General features: G+C 45.4%; 1 protein-coding gene across 7 annotated transcripts in view; it reads right to left on the bottom strand.

The window, feature by feature from the left end:
• The window catches only part of NVL (nuclear VCP like), a 99,732-nt gene that overhangs the window by 49,267 nt on the left and 32,625 nt on the right, over positions 1–17,840 (bottom strand). For all 7 annotated transcript variants that reach the window (XR_014304285.1, XM_082704507.1, XM_082704504.1 and 4 more), the window contains 6 exons: positions 16,641–16,905; positions 15,129–15,347; positions 14,127–14,231; positions 9,957–10,019; positions 3,827–3,946; positions 539–638 (listed from right to left, as the gene is read on the bottom strand). Coding sequence is in view for 6 of the 7 variants with exons in the window: in XM_082704507.1 (XP_082560633.1) it covers positions 539–638; positions 3,827–3,946; positions 9,957–10,019; positions 14,127–14,231; positions 15,129–15,347; positions 16,641–16,905 (872 nt within the window). In the remaining variant the exon portion in view is untranslated. The remainder of the gene's footprint in view (positions 1–538; positions 639–3,826; positions 3,947–9,956; positions 10,020–14,126; positions 14,232–15,128; positions 15,348–16,640; positions 16,906–17,840) is intronic.

Raw genomic sequence — 17,840 nt, 5'->3', positions numbered from 1 at the left:
TTACACCCGGATGGATGCAGAGGCCACTATGGCAGCCAGAAGCTCACATGACAGCAGAGGACTGAACGACATGAAGAGAATTCGGGAAATGTGGAGCCTTTTCTAAACCCATCGTGGCTCTGAAGCTTACAAACAACTTTAAGTACAAGTTAAATGCAGGTACAGGGATGAAGCTGATATAAATCCTTGAAAACCAATCCTCTACCTTCAGATACAGTAAAAGGACTCTGGCTCTTTTTCCTGTGAGCTTGACAGAAACTACAGGACATAAATGCTGATAATACTTGTATGATCACGAGCATACATTCTGAATTTTCTGCCAACCAGACTACCTTCTGAGAATCAACACAGAGAAAAACCTCATTAAATCTAGCCAGTAATGCTATGTTTTTTTACTCTAGCTTACAAGGAAGCTTCCTAAGGTTTTATTTCAACTGAGGAGCCAAAAAGCGATTTCCTAAACTTAATCTTCCATTACGAGGCTGTATGTAAATCCGACGGTTTTCAAATGCTAAAGATTTGAGAGCCATCTCCTCACCTGGCCTGTTGGTGGCTGCCAGAATGAAAACCTGCTGCCGAGCTTCCAGACCGTCCATCTCGGTAAGTAGCTGATTCACCACCCGGACACTTGCTCCCGTCTAAAAATAAATAAATACAGCTCCATCAGTTCCCGATAAAAAGAAAAACACATCACCATGTTTTTACACATGAAATGGGGTATTTGCAAACTTGAATGAAATCTTTGATCAAGAGGTAACAGTAATCACTTTTCTGAGAGGTGCTGTGCAAAACACATTCCCATCAGGAACTCCCCCAAGTCCTGTTATCCCCTGTTCCAGAAGGAGGAATTGAGGCTCAGAGAGGCCACCTGTCCAGGCCTCTCAGCTAAACACAGGCAAGGCTGGCTGACCCGAGTCTCCCGCCTCCAAGTTATTCAAAGACCTGCTGGCTGCAATGGATTTCCTGTGGGTCATGTGTACACTGAGCGCAAAGGGATGCCCTAGGATGTGAGATGCTCCAGATCCTTGGACTGGGGCATGGAGGCTTTTCCTCTTTTCCTGAAAGCCAACAGTACAAAGCAGATCTCCTCCGGGGCAACATCCAAGAGAAAGATCTGGGGAGGTGGTAGACAGAGGGGTAACTCACTCGGACACAGAAATGTACTAAATGCACAATGGAGATGAGAAAAGTGGGGTGTCTATTCACGCATCTGTGTGTGTGTCTCTGTGTGCATCTGTGTGTGTCTGTGTCTCTATGTGTCTGTATTGTTCGTGTGTCTGCGTATCTGTGCATGCATTTGTGTCTGTGTCTGTGTCTGTGAGTGTCTGTCATGACTGCCCTTCTTGAACACAAAGTCCACGGGCAGAGGTGGTCATGAGTTTACAGGCGGATTTCTCCAGAAAGTAGCTGGTGCACATTACCACCCCTGGGACACACAACACCAACATCTCAGAGGATGGAAGATAATTATAATCCAGGCGCAAAACAGTCCAGCAGCACAGATTAACAATAAACCCTGTCCCACCTCAACAAGACGAAACTCTCAAAATCTGCAGGAATAGGATGACAGGTTTTACTATATTAAAATTATAACATTGTACGTAATAAGCAGATTAAAGGTAAGTAAAAAGACTGGGGAAAAAAGCACCAACACACATAACTGGACAATGGACTCATTTCTGGAGCACACAAAAGCTCCTAAAATCAGAACAAAATTTTAAGAGCAAAAAGGTCAACATATCTGATCAAGCAAATTATAGAAGATGAAATACACATTCAGTGAAGACAATCAATCTTACTGACAAGCGTGGACATGATTATTAAGATTTAATATCATGTTTTGCCAAAAAAAAATTGACAAAAATTGTTTAGATGGGTGTTACCCGATGCTGACAAAGGCACAGGAGATGGTTATTTTCACAAAGTGTTGGCGGGTACGCATAACTGGCAGTTTTTGTGAAGGATAATTCAGTGTGAGCTTTCAGATCATAATACATACACATCTACGCTGAGATCCCACTTCTGAAAGTCCCCCACTTGCACAGAAATATGTGATGATAATGTTACTTCAGTTCTGTTTGTAAGAGAAACAACTGGAAACAGTGTGATTTAAGAAATACTTGTTTCCAGACCGTGGAATATTTAAGCAATCGTTAAAAAATTAAGTTACTAAGTACATGGGAAAATTGTCAAGATGAATGACCATGTTTGTGTAAAAAAACAAGTCTAGGGGCGCCTGGGTGGCTCAGTGGGTTAAAGCCTCTGCCTTCAGCTCAGGTCATGATCTCAGAGTCCTGGGATTGAGCCCCGCATCAGGCTCTCTGCTCAGCAGGGAACCTGCCTCTCCTTCTCTCTGCCTGCCTCTCTGCCTACTTGTGATCTCTCTCTATTTCTGTCAAATAAGTAAATAAAATCTTAAAAAAAAAAAAAAAGTCTAAGTCATACATGTTTTTAAGTTTACAGAGAAAGTTTTAGAATGACAAATACCATACATGAAAGGGTTGGCAGCAGTAACCTCCAAGGAGAATAACAGGGAAAAAAATTAGAAGACTCTATCTCTTAGCACTTGTATTTTATTTGAATTTTCTCACAAGTACATGTTCATGTATAACCTGTATAATAAGAGAACACATTCAAATTTAACATATGTTCAGAATCCCCCTCATTTGAAGAAATCAAAAAAGCAGAACACGTGTACTGGAACATGGAAACGTGTGTTCATACACACCCAAGAGAGAGCAAGAGAAGCCAGATGTTAGGAGCGAGGTTCCCAGGCTGCAGACTTCTCTGAGGCAGGCGGCATCTCGGTGAACCCCCGCAAATTAGATTCCCAGTCGATGACTGATAGCTGAAAACCCATGAAAGGGGCTCCTGACAAATGAAGGGCGTATGTGGAGCCACAGAAGAATTAAAAAGGAGTCAGACCCAGAGGGCACCATGCCCCAACCAGCAGGACAGAAAGGGCAGTGCTTTGCTCTGGATCCCACATAGGATTTAGAATGTCAAAGCAGGCAGGGCAACCCTTGGCCACCCACGTGGCCATCAGAGACAAGACTGTGGAAGGATTTTCTGGGACTCTTGAATGAGGAAACAATCTTCCTATGACATGAATCACTCGGACATTAGTCAAGTTTTGTTCTTGGGCCTCTGGAAGGTTTCTGGAATTTGTGAGCTAAGTGAGGTATTTAGTAACTGTTTTTACAACCTTAGGGGCATGCACAGAACAACTGTCTGAAGATAACCGAACAACTATCTAAAGATAAATCACAAAGGAAATAAAACCACCGGCTTAGTCATCATGCCAGGAATGTCCTTATCCGATAGTCTCCACCACCTTTTGCAGGCTGGCTGTTGTTTACAGGAGGCTTCGCTCTGCTGGGGACTTTAAGACAAGCATCCCTATAACAAGAGCACTTCCAGGCACTCACTATACTGAAATTCCTACCAACCCTAAATCAGCCCAGGGATGCAGGGGGAGTCTGGGTAGACAAGGAGCAGGGCTGAGTCAAAGCTCAGCCCTATTTCAAGGAAATCTTAAATTATACTTTCTCCTGTCTCCAGAACCCATTTGCCTGAAGAGAGTCATGATCATGAGGCAGGCTCTTGGAAGCCACGTCATTCCCATTCCCAGCCACTTGCCTGCCTGAACCAGACCAGTTTAAGCAATACCATGTAGCGACAAAATGGACACAGATGCCAAGAAAAACCAACTGTCACCATGGCAGCCTTCACTTTGAATTACTAGGCTTCTTCACTGCAAGAATCTTAGTGTTCTTAGGGAGTGACTTTGTCAGAACTCACAAAAGGTTTAGGACTTTACACCTACCTCCCGGTCTGACCTCCGAGGGCACAGGGCGTCTACTTCATCAAAGAAGATGACGCAGGGTGCGGAGCTCCTGGCTCGCTGGAACACCTGGCGGACAGCACGCTCGCTCTCACCGACGTACTGACACAGCAGAAACAACACAGAGACCAGTCAACTTTGGGGTTGGGGCCAAATCATTTAGTTCTAAATAGCGGTTAGATATCAAGAGTCCAAAAAGCATGAGGTGGGAATCACATGCAACTGTGGATAGGTACCCATTTCTGATGCATAAAAATAGCCAATATATGGGTCAACTTAAAAAAACTAGCTGTTGTCCACATTTACAAATTTCCTCATTTGCAAAACAAAGGCAAAGTGAGTGTAAGGTCTCCTCCAGGTCACAATTAATCCCGTAATTCGGCTGTATTTTAGAACGGATCTCCTAAACTTCATCGCGTAGGATACCCAGCCGTAACTCTCCCGAATTCAGCAGGGTTCTAACTGTCATCCGCTGCTCTGCTGTGTTACCTACATGGTCATGTTGCTGACGGGAGAGCTATGTCGTCACATGGCTTCAGAGATGGTAGGTGAGCCAGCGAGGCCTCCCATGGCTTTGTGGGACATATGGTATGTTAAAGTCTAAATCAGGGGTGCCTGACTGGCTCCTTCGGAAAAGTGTGCGACTCTCAATTTAGGGGCCATGAGTTCAAGCCCCATGTTGGGTGTAGAGATGACTTAAAGAAATAAAAATTTAAAAAGAAATATAAATCAAGGGTTGCCTGGGTGGCTCAGTCGTTGAGCGTCTGCCTTCAGCTCGGGTCATGATCCCAGGGTCCTAGGATCGAGCCCCTCATCAGGCTCCCTGCTTGGCGAGCCCTCTCCTACTCCCCCTGCTTGTGTTCCCTCTCTCTGTCAAATAAGTAAATAAAATCTTAAAAAAAAAAAAATCTAGGGGCGCCTGGGTGGCTCAGTGGGTTAAGCCTCACCTTCAGCTCAAGTCATGATCCAGAGTCCTGGGATCCAGCCCCACTTTGGGCTCTCTGCTCAGCAGGGAGCCTGCTTCCCTCTCTCTCTTTGCCTGCCTCTCTGCCTACTTGTGTCTCTGTCAAATAAATAAATAAAATCTTTTAAAAAATTCTTTAAAAAAACTAAATCAAAATAAAAAAGTTCAGTTGAGGAATACAGCAATTCACACGCAGCTATAACATTAGACTAATCCGTACAGAAAGTCACATGTGAGAATACAGTCTCACTGCTGGCGAAGCATTCTTCTTGTAAATTCTTCTTGTAAAATTTCGAACCGATTGACTAAGAAGAACAGGTTTTGGGGCACCTGGGTGGCTTAGTCGTTAGGCATCTGTCTTCAGCTCAAGTCATGATTCCAGGGTCCTGGGATGGAGCCCTACATCAGGCCCTCTGCTCAGTGGGGAGCCTGCTTCCCACTCTCTCTCTGCCTGCCTCTCTGCTACTTGTGATCTCTCTCTGTCAGATAAATAAATAAATAAATAAATAGTTTTCAAGAATAAATAAATAAAATTAAATAAAAAGAAAGAAAAGTAGGTTTTTCATAATACAATGCCTAAAACAATCTGAAAGCCGTATCATGCAGGCACACGGTACATCACGGTGGTGATGAAGGTGTAAGGCTCCTGTGAGCAGAACTGTCCTTCCCTCACGGCTGCCCTGTCCTTTCTTGGTACTTCTGCTCATTGTGCTCCTCCCACCTGCACTGTCTCACAGCCTGCCACCAGTTCTCCCAACTGTCTGCTGATTCCTCTAACTCAAGAGTGTCTCTACTACTGTGACCTGCAGCTCGTCCACCTTCACCGCGTCATGGTGGATGTCCTCGGAAAGCCTGCGTCACTTTCACATTCGCCTCAATCATCACACCCTGAGCCCTGTACAAATACATTGGACTGGTTCGGGGTCCTAAAGAATCTAAATTTTTCAACCTCGAAAATCTGGCTTTTGCAAACACAATTACTGAAAATATTTGCCCTAAAGTCACTAATGATCTTCTAGTTGCCAAACCCAAGGTCCTACCTACTTCCAGTTCCTGGTACTCGGTCTGGTTATACCAACGAGTTAGTTAGCCTCCTCCCGGTTTTTAGGCTTAAGAAGTCCTGGGCATCCTCCCCTTCGAGAGACCAGCCTGCTTTGCCAGTTTTTCCTTCCTTGCCCCAGTGCCATCAGGGGACCCGGTGAATGCACCCCCTCTGCTGGCAGACCTGGCCCATTCCCAGGGTTTCAGGGGCCACACCAAATCTCAGAGCTCCAAACTCATATCTGCATGTCTGCTGGATGTCTCCAGACCCCTTGTTCCTGAAATTTCCCAGAGCAAATGCATTTTCCAACCCCAAAAAGTCGATCTCCAACAGACCACCTCATCTCTGCCCATCACTCCATACTCTGCCACCGACCTCTTCCTACACCTCTCCCTAGAGAACAAGTCAGATCACAGTGAGATGACCGTTCGCACTCCTCAGAGCTGATCCCACCGGCACTGCTGAGGACGTGGGGACCCCCTTCACAGCCGGGGGAGGTGTAACTCAGCAACAACCGCCTTGGGAAAAAAGCAGGCAAAACTTTCTATTTTTACAAGTGCACACACTCTAGAAGAGACAGCAATTCTCCTCTGAATACATACCCTTGGGACAAACAGCTCCCAAATGTATGAAAGGATATGTGTATATAATGTTCAACCTAAACATCCGTCACTGATTTTTTAAAAGTGTGGTTATATTCAATCAGTGGAATACCACACATAAGACTAATGAGCTCGAAGTAAACGTATCAACAAAAATAATACCTGTGATAGAATGATTTAGATGATATATTTATTTGGTCACTAAGATATATCTAATCTTCACCCATAGTTTCTGAGAAACGTCAGAACTACAAAAGTTAAAGGACGTCTTGCTAATCAAGGTGAATCTGGACCCCACCTGAGGGCAAGGCTGGCTGCCAGGAGGACAGGGTGGTCAGAGGAATGGAATTTTCAGTCCTCCTCGCCCCCACATCCCCATATAGGACGGAGCTGGGGAATGAATCAGCCAATGGTCAGTGACTCAGCCAATTATGGCTATGTAATCACACCTCCATAAAAACCCAAGAGGAAGTTTTTCCATCCTTCTATGCCAGGGAGCCAGTTCGCTACCGTGTGCCCCGCAGCCAGGCATCAAGCCTCGCAAGACTCCTGTTTGGGACTTTGCCCCATATATCTCTTCTTATCCTTTATCAGTTCCTTCAATAAACACAAGTGTATTTCTGAGTTCTATGAGCTGGTCTAGCAAATCAACAGCAACTAAGGAGGAGGCTGTGTGCAGTGGAGGGTGTGGGACCCTCCTGTAGGACTGAGCTCTAGCCTCTGGAGTCCAATGCTGTGTCCCAGCAGACTGTGCCAGAACTGAGCTCAACTGAGAAGTGCGTGTTCTTAGATACCCTGCCGGTGTCTGAAATTGCTCAATGTTTTTGAGGGGGAATCCCTTCCTCACCAGAATTGGGGCCAGAAACGCTAAAAGAATGATAAAAATGTTCAACAAAAATAATAATAAAATCAAGTTACAGGGGTGCCTAGGTGGCTCAGTCATTAAGTGTCTGACTTAGGCTCAGATCACAATCCCAGGGTTCTGGGATCGAGACCCTATTCAGGCTCCCTGTTGGGCATGAAGCCTGCTTCTCCCTCTCCCAAATCCCCCTGCTTGGGTTCCCTCTCTCGCTGTGTCTCTCTCTATCAAATAAATTTTAAAAATCTTCCAAAAAAAAAAAAGTTACAAAAAACCCACATACCATTTATGTAAAGTGGATTTTCTTTTGTTTTTCCTTTACTGTTTACAAAAGCATTCCACACATGTAACAAAGTGGGCATTATAGTATATGGAACCCCAAATATGCCCCTCACCCCGCTTCACTCATCATCTGCTCCTCCCGCCTAACTCAGCACTGGTCAGGACAAGCGCACTCTGCACTCTGTCACCAAATCCACCCTTTCCTTCCAAATTATTCTCTAAACATCATCTATCTGGCAAGTGTTCACATTTCTAATTGTCCCCTAAACATTCCTGAAACATTTACAATAATACTGAGTATTGCTGAGGGCTAAGTACATATAGAATAAATGTAGAAATTACACAGGATAAATGAACACCAAATTTAAGATTATGGTAAATTCTATGGGAGAGAAAACAGGGTCATGGTTAGGGAAGGTCTGGAGGGGGCTTCAAGCACCTTGGTTTTGTGTGTTTTTTTAAAGTTGGGTGACAAAGGGACACCTGGGTGGCTCAGTGGGTTAAGCCTCTGCCTTTGGCTCAGGTCATGATCTCAGGGTCCTGGGATCGAGACCCGCATCAGGCTCTCTGCTCAGCGGGGAGCCTGCCTCCCCCCTCTCTCTCTGCCTGCCTCTCTGCCTACTTTGTGATCTCTCCCTCTCTGTCAAATAAATAAATAAAATCTTTATAAAAAAAAACGTTGGGTGACAAATACAAGAAGGATTCATTCCATTACTCTCCATAACTACTTCTGTGCTTGGGATGCTTTCTAATAAAGTTAACACAACAACACACGCTGAATTTATAGCCTCTGCTGGGTCTCTGTGATTCTGGAGAGGAAATCCCAGCTCTAGCAAGGTAGGACAGCCCTTCACTGTCCCTTCTTCTCCAGTCTCATCCCTGATCAATCCTCTCCCTCCAAGGTTCATTTCTAACACTTCTGCCAGAACGCCGAAATGAAGCATAAGGGAAGTAAAGACGTATGTAGAAAGCCCACAGGAAACACTTAAATATGAATCCTTACTTTAGGAGCAAGGTATCACATACAATAGGAAACACATTAAAAACCAGTAGGGGTATAAATGTAAAAAGCCTTTTATTTAAAATTTTTTTTAAAGATTTTAAATCATCTCTATACCCAACGTGGGGCTCAAACTCATAAGCCCAAGATCAAGAGTCACATGCTCCACTGACTGAGCCAGCGGGCACCCCGAAAGGCCTTTTAAAATAAACACTACTACTTTCACTTCTTCATCTGAATACATGACAGAATAGCATTTTTACTTCTCATGGGGATAAAGAGATAATAAGGTATTCAAACTCTCTTAAATTTGAGACACTACGTCAACTGCTAAATATGGAAAGAAGTTACTATATACTATGGTAATATTTTTCTCCTTAGTACTTTTATTTATTAAAACTTAAGTCATCTGGGGGTACTGGGGTGGCTCAGTCAGTTGAGTGTCTAACTCTTGATCTTGGCTCAGGTCATGATCTTATGGTCATGAGTTCAAGCCTCGTGTTGGGCTCCATGCTGGGTGTGGAGCCTACTTTAAAGAAAAAAAAACACCTCAGTCATTTGAGCCACAGGACACTAGAGCAAGGCAAGCAGACCAGGAGTCACGTAACCAAGACTCAAATCTCAGCTCTCCTTCCTCAGCTCTCGGACTTTGGCCAAGGTGCACACTGCCTGAAGACTTCAGTTTCCTTGTTTGGAAATCAGGAATCAGAGGAAACAGTAAGTCATCTCTCACTGGGTTGCTGAAGAATAATACAGTGGACCCTTGAACAGTGCAAAGGGTTAGGGGCACTAACCCCCCCTGCCCACTGCTGTCGAAAATCCATGTGTAACTTTTGACTCCCCCAAAACTTAACCACCAATAGCCTGTTGACTTTCAGAAGCCTAACAGTCGACAACATAAACAGTCGACTGACACCTACTTTCTATGTTCTGTGTATCACAAGCGGACTTCTTACAATAAAGTTACTAGCATCAGAGAAGAAAATATGAGGAAAATACATGGCGAGGACTGTATTTGCTGAGAAGTCTCTGCATGTTTACGTGGGCCTGCGCAGCTCACACCCAGGCTGCTTGAGGGATGACTGTGTATGTACAGTGTGTGATGAACACTCGGCAAGGAGCATACACTTTGAATGTTATTTCCATTTTGCAGGTGAGAACATGGAAATGCCAAGCTGATGAGACCTAACTGGGAGAGCAGCTACACATATTCGGTACTGTAGAGCAAAGCTAACATCACGCCCGCAGTGGAGATTTTACCCAAATGCCACGTCCATCCCCAGGACTGAGGACATGCCAGCCCGTGACTGGAGTGGCCCCGAGTCTCCCAACCTATACTCATGGCGGACGCCACATGACTTACCATGTTGAGCAATTCAGGTCCCTTGACCGATATAAAGTTCAGTCCGGACTCATTTGCAACAGCCTAGGGAGAGAAAACCAAAGGATACAAGTCAGACAAGTACAGCAGAAAGTGACAGCAATTCGTGACAGAGCAGGGACTTTTGCAGCTTATGCTGCTTCCCTTCTCTCACAGCCATTTTTTCCTTATTAGAGGCAACTCACATATGGGAAAAGGAGAAACGGGTTAAAAAAAAAATCAAGGAATATTCACTTTCTAAGAATCACTTAGACTGCAAGTCAGATGGAGACAACAGGAACATCTATGTCAGTGTTCTGTTTCTGTAAACTTGCTCACACACGTACATCTGCACACTCGTAGCCTCAGCCTGGAATCCCAGTAAGACCATAACCTCCACATCCTAGCACGCTGTTGCCCAGTGAAAAAAATCATTAGCTCATGACCCCAAATTCAAAAACATCAGTATCAGCCCTGGTCAAAGGCCAGTGTTTCCTGGTTATTTTTAATAACGATTAAACCTCATGGCTCAAAGCCAAAGAGAAGCACGAAGGAGACACGTGTGCTTATACATGTGGCAGAATCCAACAGCGTTCACCTGAAGGTCACCTGAACCCTGAGCAAATCACCCAGAGCTTCACGAGGACCAGGGAAGGGATCTCCCTCTTCTCCTCCCCTCAGAGCCTTACCTTGGAGCTCCAGATCTAGACCCAACAGACTGCTCGGCATCTCCCTCCCAATTGGACACACATCTCAAATCCATCATTGACAGAGCAGGACGTGTGGATCTGTCCAACTCCCTCCACACCCCACACTTCCAACTCCAAAAGCTTTTAGCCCCAAACCCTGGGGCCCCCACCTTGACCCTGTCTTGTGACATCATCCAATCTGCCTGCAAGTCCTGTCAGCTCTGATGCCAAAATGCAGGAGTCCACTGCTCTCTGCTTCTCCACCACATACTCCCTCACGCAGACCACTGTATCTCCTGTCTGGATATCCAAAGAAACCAAACCCAAGACCCTGACCAGTTTCATCTCCCTCTTGCTTTCCTTCCACCCATTCTCACAGCGCCCCCAGCACGTCAGTCCTATCATTTCCCTAGGATTCGCATTCATCTTTGAGCACAGTATGAAACATTAACCACAGCTCACAAGCCTGTAGTTTGGCACAGGACAGCTTCTCCACAGTCCAGACACTGGCTTTCTCTGGATCTCGAACTCACCAAGCCCTTCCCCACGTCAGGGATTCTGCCACTGCTGTTCCCTCTGCCTGGAGGAGCCTTCCCCTTCTATCCCTGCTGCCTCACATGGCCAGCCCATCCCTCAGAACACTGCCAACTGAGAGCATCCCCAAACATCACTACCTCAAACAGCCACCTCCTAGCCAATGTATCAGCACATCTGCTGATTTCCAGCCTAACCTTGCTGCATCTCCAGTGTTACTCTATTACCGTTTCCTGCCTGTCTCCCCAGACAGACAGTAAATGCCACCACAGGAAGTGCCTGGTTCGCCTCCAACAGGGGCCGGCAGAGTAAGGAAGTGGCCAAGTAGGTGCCTAACACACGAACGCATGCGTGCTCTGCCTCGGAGGGAGCGCTTGGTCTCTGTCCCAGCTTTCATTCAACATGACACAAACAGGAGAACCAGGGACCACATATAACAAGGGCTGATGCCCCTGCATCAGCTTTTCAGCTTCTATCTGCCAGACTACCAAAATTTAACCACAAACACCCCCCAAGAGTTCCTGAAGTTGTTGGCAATCTTGTCTCCTAGGGGAAGCACAGTGAGCACAATTTACTTTTTCTTCACAGACTGAGCCTCCTGCACATGGTCAGGAGCTGTCTGCTTCAGGCCAGAGCTCCAGACGCTCGTTGATCTCACTCCTCTCTCTGCAGTTTCCTCATCAGCTATCACTGTGCAAGGTCTTGGCTCTGGCAATCATATGCCTTGACCTTATGCTACTCATACACTTTCTTTGCATCAGTGTTCAGAAAAATGGTACTATCTTATTGTGACTTTGAGTAAACAAAACAACCAAATCTTCATTTATGGTCCATACTAAGGTGCCAGGTTCTGACTTATAAGTAGTTCCACAACTTTCCTACAGTAACATTTCCTTCTGCCATTCAAGGACACATTCTACCATTTCAAGATTTTCGGGCATTTACCTCCCAGAGCATCTAAAGAAAGTGGTGAACCCTCTCCCAGGAAAAAGTACACAGCTGCACAAATACCACCTGGGCTCACGGACCCAGTGAGCCTGAAGGCCACCCACAGCGTCCTTGGTCAGATTCCCCCTCATCAGGTGCTGGTGCCAGAATGTGGGTGCAGACAGGTACCAAGTTGTTGGCCGTCGGGGGAGGCAGGAATACGGAGAAGAGGAAAATCCGGAAAATCGGTCTATGGATTTCAAATAACCCACACTGTCTCCTTTCTGCCAAGGAAGGGCTACTCAAAGGCAAATGTAAGTAAGTAAACAAACTCGGCAAGGCATCCAGGCCCAGGACCTGCATCTGCCTGATGAATTTACATATTCACAGGCAGGCCCTTCTTTCCTGCTCTGTCCTTTTAGAACGATGCCCAGGAAACTGCTGCCCCCGCCCCCCACGGTGCCCTCTGACCCTGCACAGCCAGGGCCTGGAAGAGTGCAGGAACACGGAGCAAGGAAATGTAGTCGTATCAGCAACAGTAAGTTTGGAAAACTTCACGTGTGCTATTTGATATATGGATATTTGGTATTTACTGTTGCTAGTGGATATTTATGGAGCAGTCACAAATTAGCTGCTGTGGCACCTACTAAAAGTGCTATTAGTTTTCATTCTGTTTATAAGTAATTCGAATAATTTAAAAAGCTGATGAGGGCTAAGTAAAAGATGAAACATTATACAGACATTAAAAATGACAGCCCACATAACTTACAGATAAGGAAGAGGGGTCTAATTTGCATGACTCCAAAGGAAAAAAAAAGACACAAACTGAGAAATCTGCCCACATAAAAATGAAAAAAAAAAAATAAATAAAATAAATAAAAAACCATTTTAATATTTGAAGAATCATTATAGAACCACACACATGTCAATGGAAAAACAGGCAAAGGATATGAACAGTTTCATTAAGAAAAATAGCCAATAAATACATAGTTTGATAAGCCCACTGGTAATTTTTAAAATGTGAATTAGAAAGTGTACGATACCATTTTTGCCTCCCTGACCATCAGACATTGAAAACATCATTGGTTCTTGCTAACTTGGGGTGTGCGGGACAATACCCACACTGCCAGGGTTGAATCTGCACAAAGCATCTTGAAGGCACTTTGGTGATGGAGCAGATGTAATCTGGTAATGGTTCACACTGATCAAGTCGTAATGGGTCAAAAGTTTTAGAAACATGCATTCCTTTTATTGAAAAATTACACAGGAATGCATTTTAATAAAACAATCAGTTAAGATACAAAAAACCTAAGTACGGGACTATTAGACATAGTGTTGTTTCAATGGGGCATCATTTCTGTAAGTTACAGAGTATCTTCATGACAGGATACTAGACAGATGTTAAAATACTGAGGTGTATATATGTTGACATGATCAAGACATATTGCTATGCTGGGAAAACATCATTAAAAACCTTATACTTGTCAAAACACGTGCAAAGTTATGCACACATATCATTGGGATGTGCATGTATGGAGATGTCTGGAAGGACTGAACACAGAATGAACCAGTTAGCCATCATGAGAGGATTCTAAGTAGTGTGACCCCTTTGGCTTCTGTATATTTTCTATTGCAAGGAAAGGGTTTTTTTAAAATAACAATTATTAAGAAACACAGAAGAAAATACTTATAAACAAGGTCAGCTACAAACCACAGTTACATGACAGTGCTCACTAAAAAGCCAGAATAACAGAAAATATGGTAAATTGCTGTTAAAATTGATGGGGTGATGGCTAATGTAAAAATCTTTTTCTTGTGCAAATTCTCAATGATGCATTTTTTTGTAATTAAAATAAAAGTGGGAAACCTTCCTGAAGAAAAGGCCAGTCTTGCTAGAAAGAGTCTGTAATAGAGACTATGTAAAACCCTCTTGCTGTAAGACAGAAGTTAAATTCCTACTCTCCTCCCCATTGTAAGAAGGATAACACGGGCAGCTACGCTCACCCCTGCGCTCACCCCATACCTTTGCCAGCAGCGTTTTCCCACAGCCGGGGGGGCCAGCCAGGAGGACCCCAGCGGGAGTCTCCAATCCAAGAGCTCGGAACTGATCAGGGTTGCGCACTGGTGCCTGTGAAGACAATAGCCACGTGTGTTGTTACAAATGTCCATCCTATACTGTGTGCCCGAATGATCTCGATGCATGCTGCCAAGAGGAGTGTGGGGCACATGTGATTATTACGGGAATCCCTGCTCTTGGGGAATTCAAACGTTTTAAGCATAAGGATACAATACTTCAGCATCTTAAAATCAAGAGTTTTTTTATGCTACCTAAATTCCCAAGCATCAGGTGGAGCCATCCTGTGAGGCTCAGAAGCAGGAGTGCCCTGCGTGGTCAGGAGCCAGAGACACATGCTATACCCTGCTCTTTGCTTTCAGAAACTCCACACCTCGAAGTGGATCATCCTTCATTAATGAACCACAGAACGCTCAGGAAAGTGGAAAAGTAAGCGTAAAGGAAATTAATCCAAGGGGCGCCTGCATGGCTCAGTTGTTAAGTATCTGCCTTCGGCTCAGGTCATGAACCCGGGGTCCTGGGATTGAGCCCCACATCGGGCTCCCTGCTCAGTGGGAAGCCTGCTTTTCCCTCTCCCACTCCCCCCTGCTTGGGTTCCCTCTTTCTCTCTCTCTGTCAAATAAATAAATAAAATTTTAAAAAATATTAATTTAAAGTTTCACAGGCACTAAACTGCTTTGACCCATAGGAGTGTGAGCGAGTTGAGAAAATATTTCTCAAATAGTCGGCTCTTGGTTGAAACCTTTTTTTTTTTTTTTTTTTTAATGTTCACTGCCAAGAATTCAAGCACAACCATGAGAATGGGTCTAAAACAGATCTCATAAGAATGAGAAACAGCTGTTGGAGGCTTAATTAGAATCCAACAGGACCCACAGGAGAAAGTTACAGCCAAGCCTGTTTTGACACACAGCCTTGTGCACATGCTGGGCGCTCAGCCGCAGACACACCTACCAGTATTGCCATGGTGAGCTCCTCCCGGATATCTTCCAGGGCACCAATATCTGCCCAAGTCACATTGGGGACGGTGACAAAGCCTTCCCTTTTGGCAGAGGGCTGGACTGAGGCGAGCGCAGCAGTGAAATCATCCCACTCGATGCACAGTCCCTGCAGCTGCTCCTCGGACAGGGGGTCTTGGCTTCTTAGCAGCTCCAGCAGCCACTTCAACTCATCCTGACAGGGAGCAATTGAGGGGGAAGATGAACAAACATGAAGTCTGTTGAAAAAGTTATTTTGTACTTTTAAGAATTGTTACTGCAGTATTTCTTTAAGCTGTAAGAGCTTTCCTGTGTTTAAACAATTTTCCCCCATTGACACAGTGGTTTTTTTGGTCTCCAGGGCTCAAGCAACTTGGCCGGGGGCAGGTCCACTGACTGGAATGGAACACAGGAGGATGGTGTCTGTAGGCGACGCCAGGGCTGGCTGGGACCCACACTAGCAGCTGACCGTGTTCATTTCTACAACCACCAATTCCCATGTTTCACTTATAAAGAATTGAACAGCAGGTGAATTTTGATGAAATTAAACCAAAATTACACCAGTAAGAGTGTCATTCACAGTATGGCTCCCCGGAGGCTTGCCCCTAAACAGAGAGCTGGCATCCTAGGACTACACCGAGCCTTGAGCTTCAAAGGCAGACTTCTTGCTTTGTAAAGAAATGAAAGGATGGGTGAAGAGTAACTGAGTAATTCAATTCATAAAATTCTAACTTATGTACAGCATTATATAAGGACTGTGCTTGCTGTGAATTTTAACAGATATATCTGTGGTTCCAAATGGGTAAGGAGGGAAAAGACATCTGCAACCACACACCAGGATGTCTGCTCTGGAGAGCAGAAGCTGCATGGCCGGGGCAGGCCATGGTCTCTCATGCTCAGCTCTTCTGATCATAAAGCCTTGATGCCTCTGTGCAAACCATCAAGTGCTACATAAATGTTGTGCTGAGTCATCACGACTCATAGAGCTCCCAACTAGAGCAGGACCATCCTCCAGAGCCACGTGCAGCAAGCTCACCGTAGACTATGCCAGTCCACGTGAGCAGACGGTAACCAGGAAACAGAACTAAATGTCTGGTGCTCTTACAACAGCTGGAGAACTTTCTCTAGATAGACTTGCAGGGTCAACACTATAGGCTTTGGGAGCCTCCAGTGTGAACTGTGCTGTGAAGTGGGACAGCAGGGAGGTGATGTGGGAAACATGGGAACATAGCTATGTCCCAAGAAGAGGCAGCAGGCGGGCAGCCCATGGTTTGCCAATCCCTGCTCCACAATTCTATAATGCATGTTGTAAAAGGATCTCACTCAGGATCGGCTAAAAACGTAAAATAACTTGTACTTTGGAAACCAGAGGCATTCTGGGTGTAACTGATCATCAAGCAGTGGATAAAATGCCAATAAAACCAAAAATCATACACCTCAAATCCACTGATGCCTGCTGCATGGCTGACATCAGGATAGGGGAAGGTACCTGCACAGAACACGCCGGTGGTTCAGGAATGGGCTCGGCTCCCATTGGGTATTCCCGGCCTCGTCCAGGGGGCGAAACTGCAGTCTTGGGATCCATGGTCTGCTGTTCCTGCCATGCCATCAGGACCCTGCTGACCGCGCCCATGGCCGCTTCTCGGCACAGCGCCATCAGGTCAGCACCAACGAAGCCTGGTGTCAGGTGTGCTAAATGACAAAAAGGGAAACTTTCCGGAAGTCTAAGTTTTCTGCACAAAGTTCGAAGTATTCTGTAGGGAAGACAGGAGCAAAAAGAAATTCAGATTCCTGGGGCACCTGGGTGGCTCAGTGGGTTGTGCCTCTGCCTTCGGCTAATGTGATGATCTTGGGGTGCTGGGATTGGGCCCTGCAACAGGCTCTCTGCTCAGAGAGGGAACCTCTCTCTGCCTGCTGTTTTGCCTACTTATGATCTCTCTGTCAAATGAATAAATAAATTATTTTTTTAAAAAATTCCGATTCCTGACTCACCAGTCAAAACAAGTCACTACTGGGGCACCTGGGTGACTTAGTCGTTAAGCATCTGCCTTCAGCTCAGGTCATGATCCCAGGGTCCTGGAATTAAGCCCCACTTCGGGATCCCCGCTCAGTGGGAAGCCTGCTTCTCCCTCTCCTACTCCCTCAGCTTATGTTCCCTCTCTCACTGTCTCTCTCTGTCAAATAAGTAAATAAAATTCTTAAAAAACAAAATAAAACAACTTACTGTTTATTTGAAGTAAATTCTGCTTTGAGAGTAGATTAAATGGACATCTTCCAGAAATAAAAGCCACCAAACTCAAGTAAACCATCAGTTCTATTTGTCACAAAAAGCTAGGCTGCTGCCCACCTTAACCCCTAGCTTCATGTTAGGACAGTTACTTCCCCAACTTTACCGTACTACATGGGAGAGAAAGCCCGCTCACTGGAAGCACCACCAGGTAGGGCCAGAGAATGTGGGTCTCCAGGTAATGGCCATCAAAAGAGGACCCCAGACAGTTTGTGGTAAGAGCTTGTGAAGAAACAAGCCAGCCGGGAGTTCTGCAGCCGGCCCTGCCGCTCCCTGCCTGGGCCCGTTGCTGCCCTGTGCACTTGGGTTTTGTCACTTGTTAGCTATGGATTATAGCAGCACTCGCTCACAGGGGGGTCAGCGTGAACATCTGCTGAACCCTCCGAACAACGTCTGAGCTAC

The sequence above is a fragment of the Mustela nivalis genome (assembly GCF_964662115.1).
Source record: "Mustela nivalis genome assembly, chromosome: 16".
In the NCBI taxonomy this organism is placed as follows: Eukaryota; Metazoa; Chordata; class Mammalia; order Carnivora; family Mustelidae; genus Mustela; species Mustela nivalis.
Note: the sequence above shows the minus strand (reverse complement) of the source record. Positions and strands in the feature narration are given on the sequence as shown.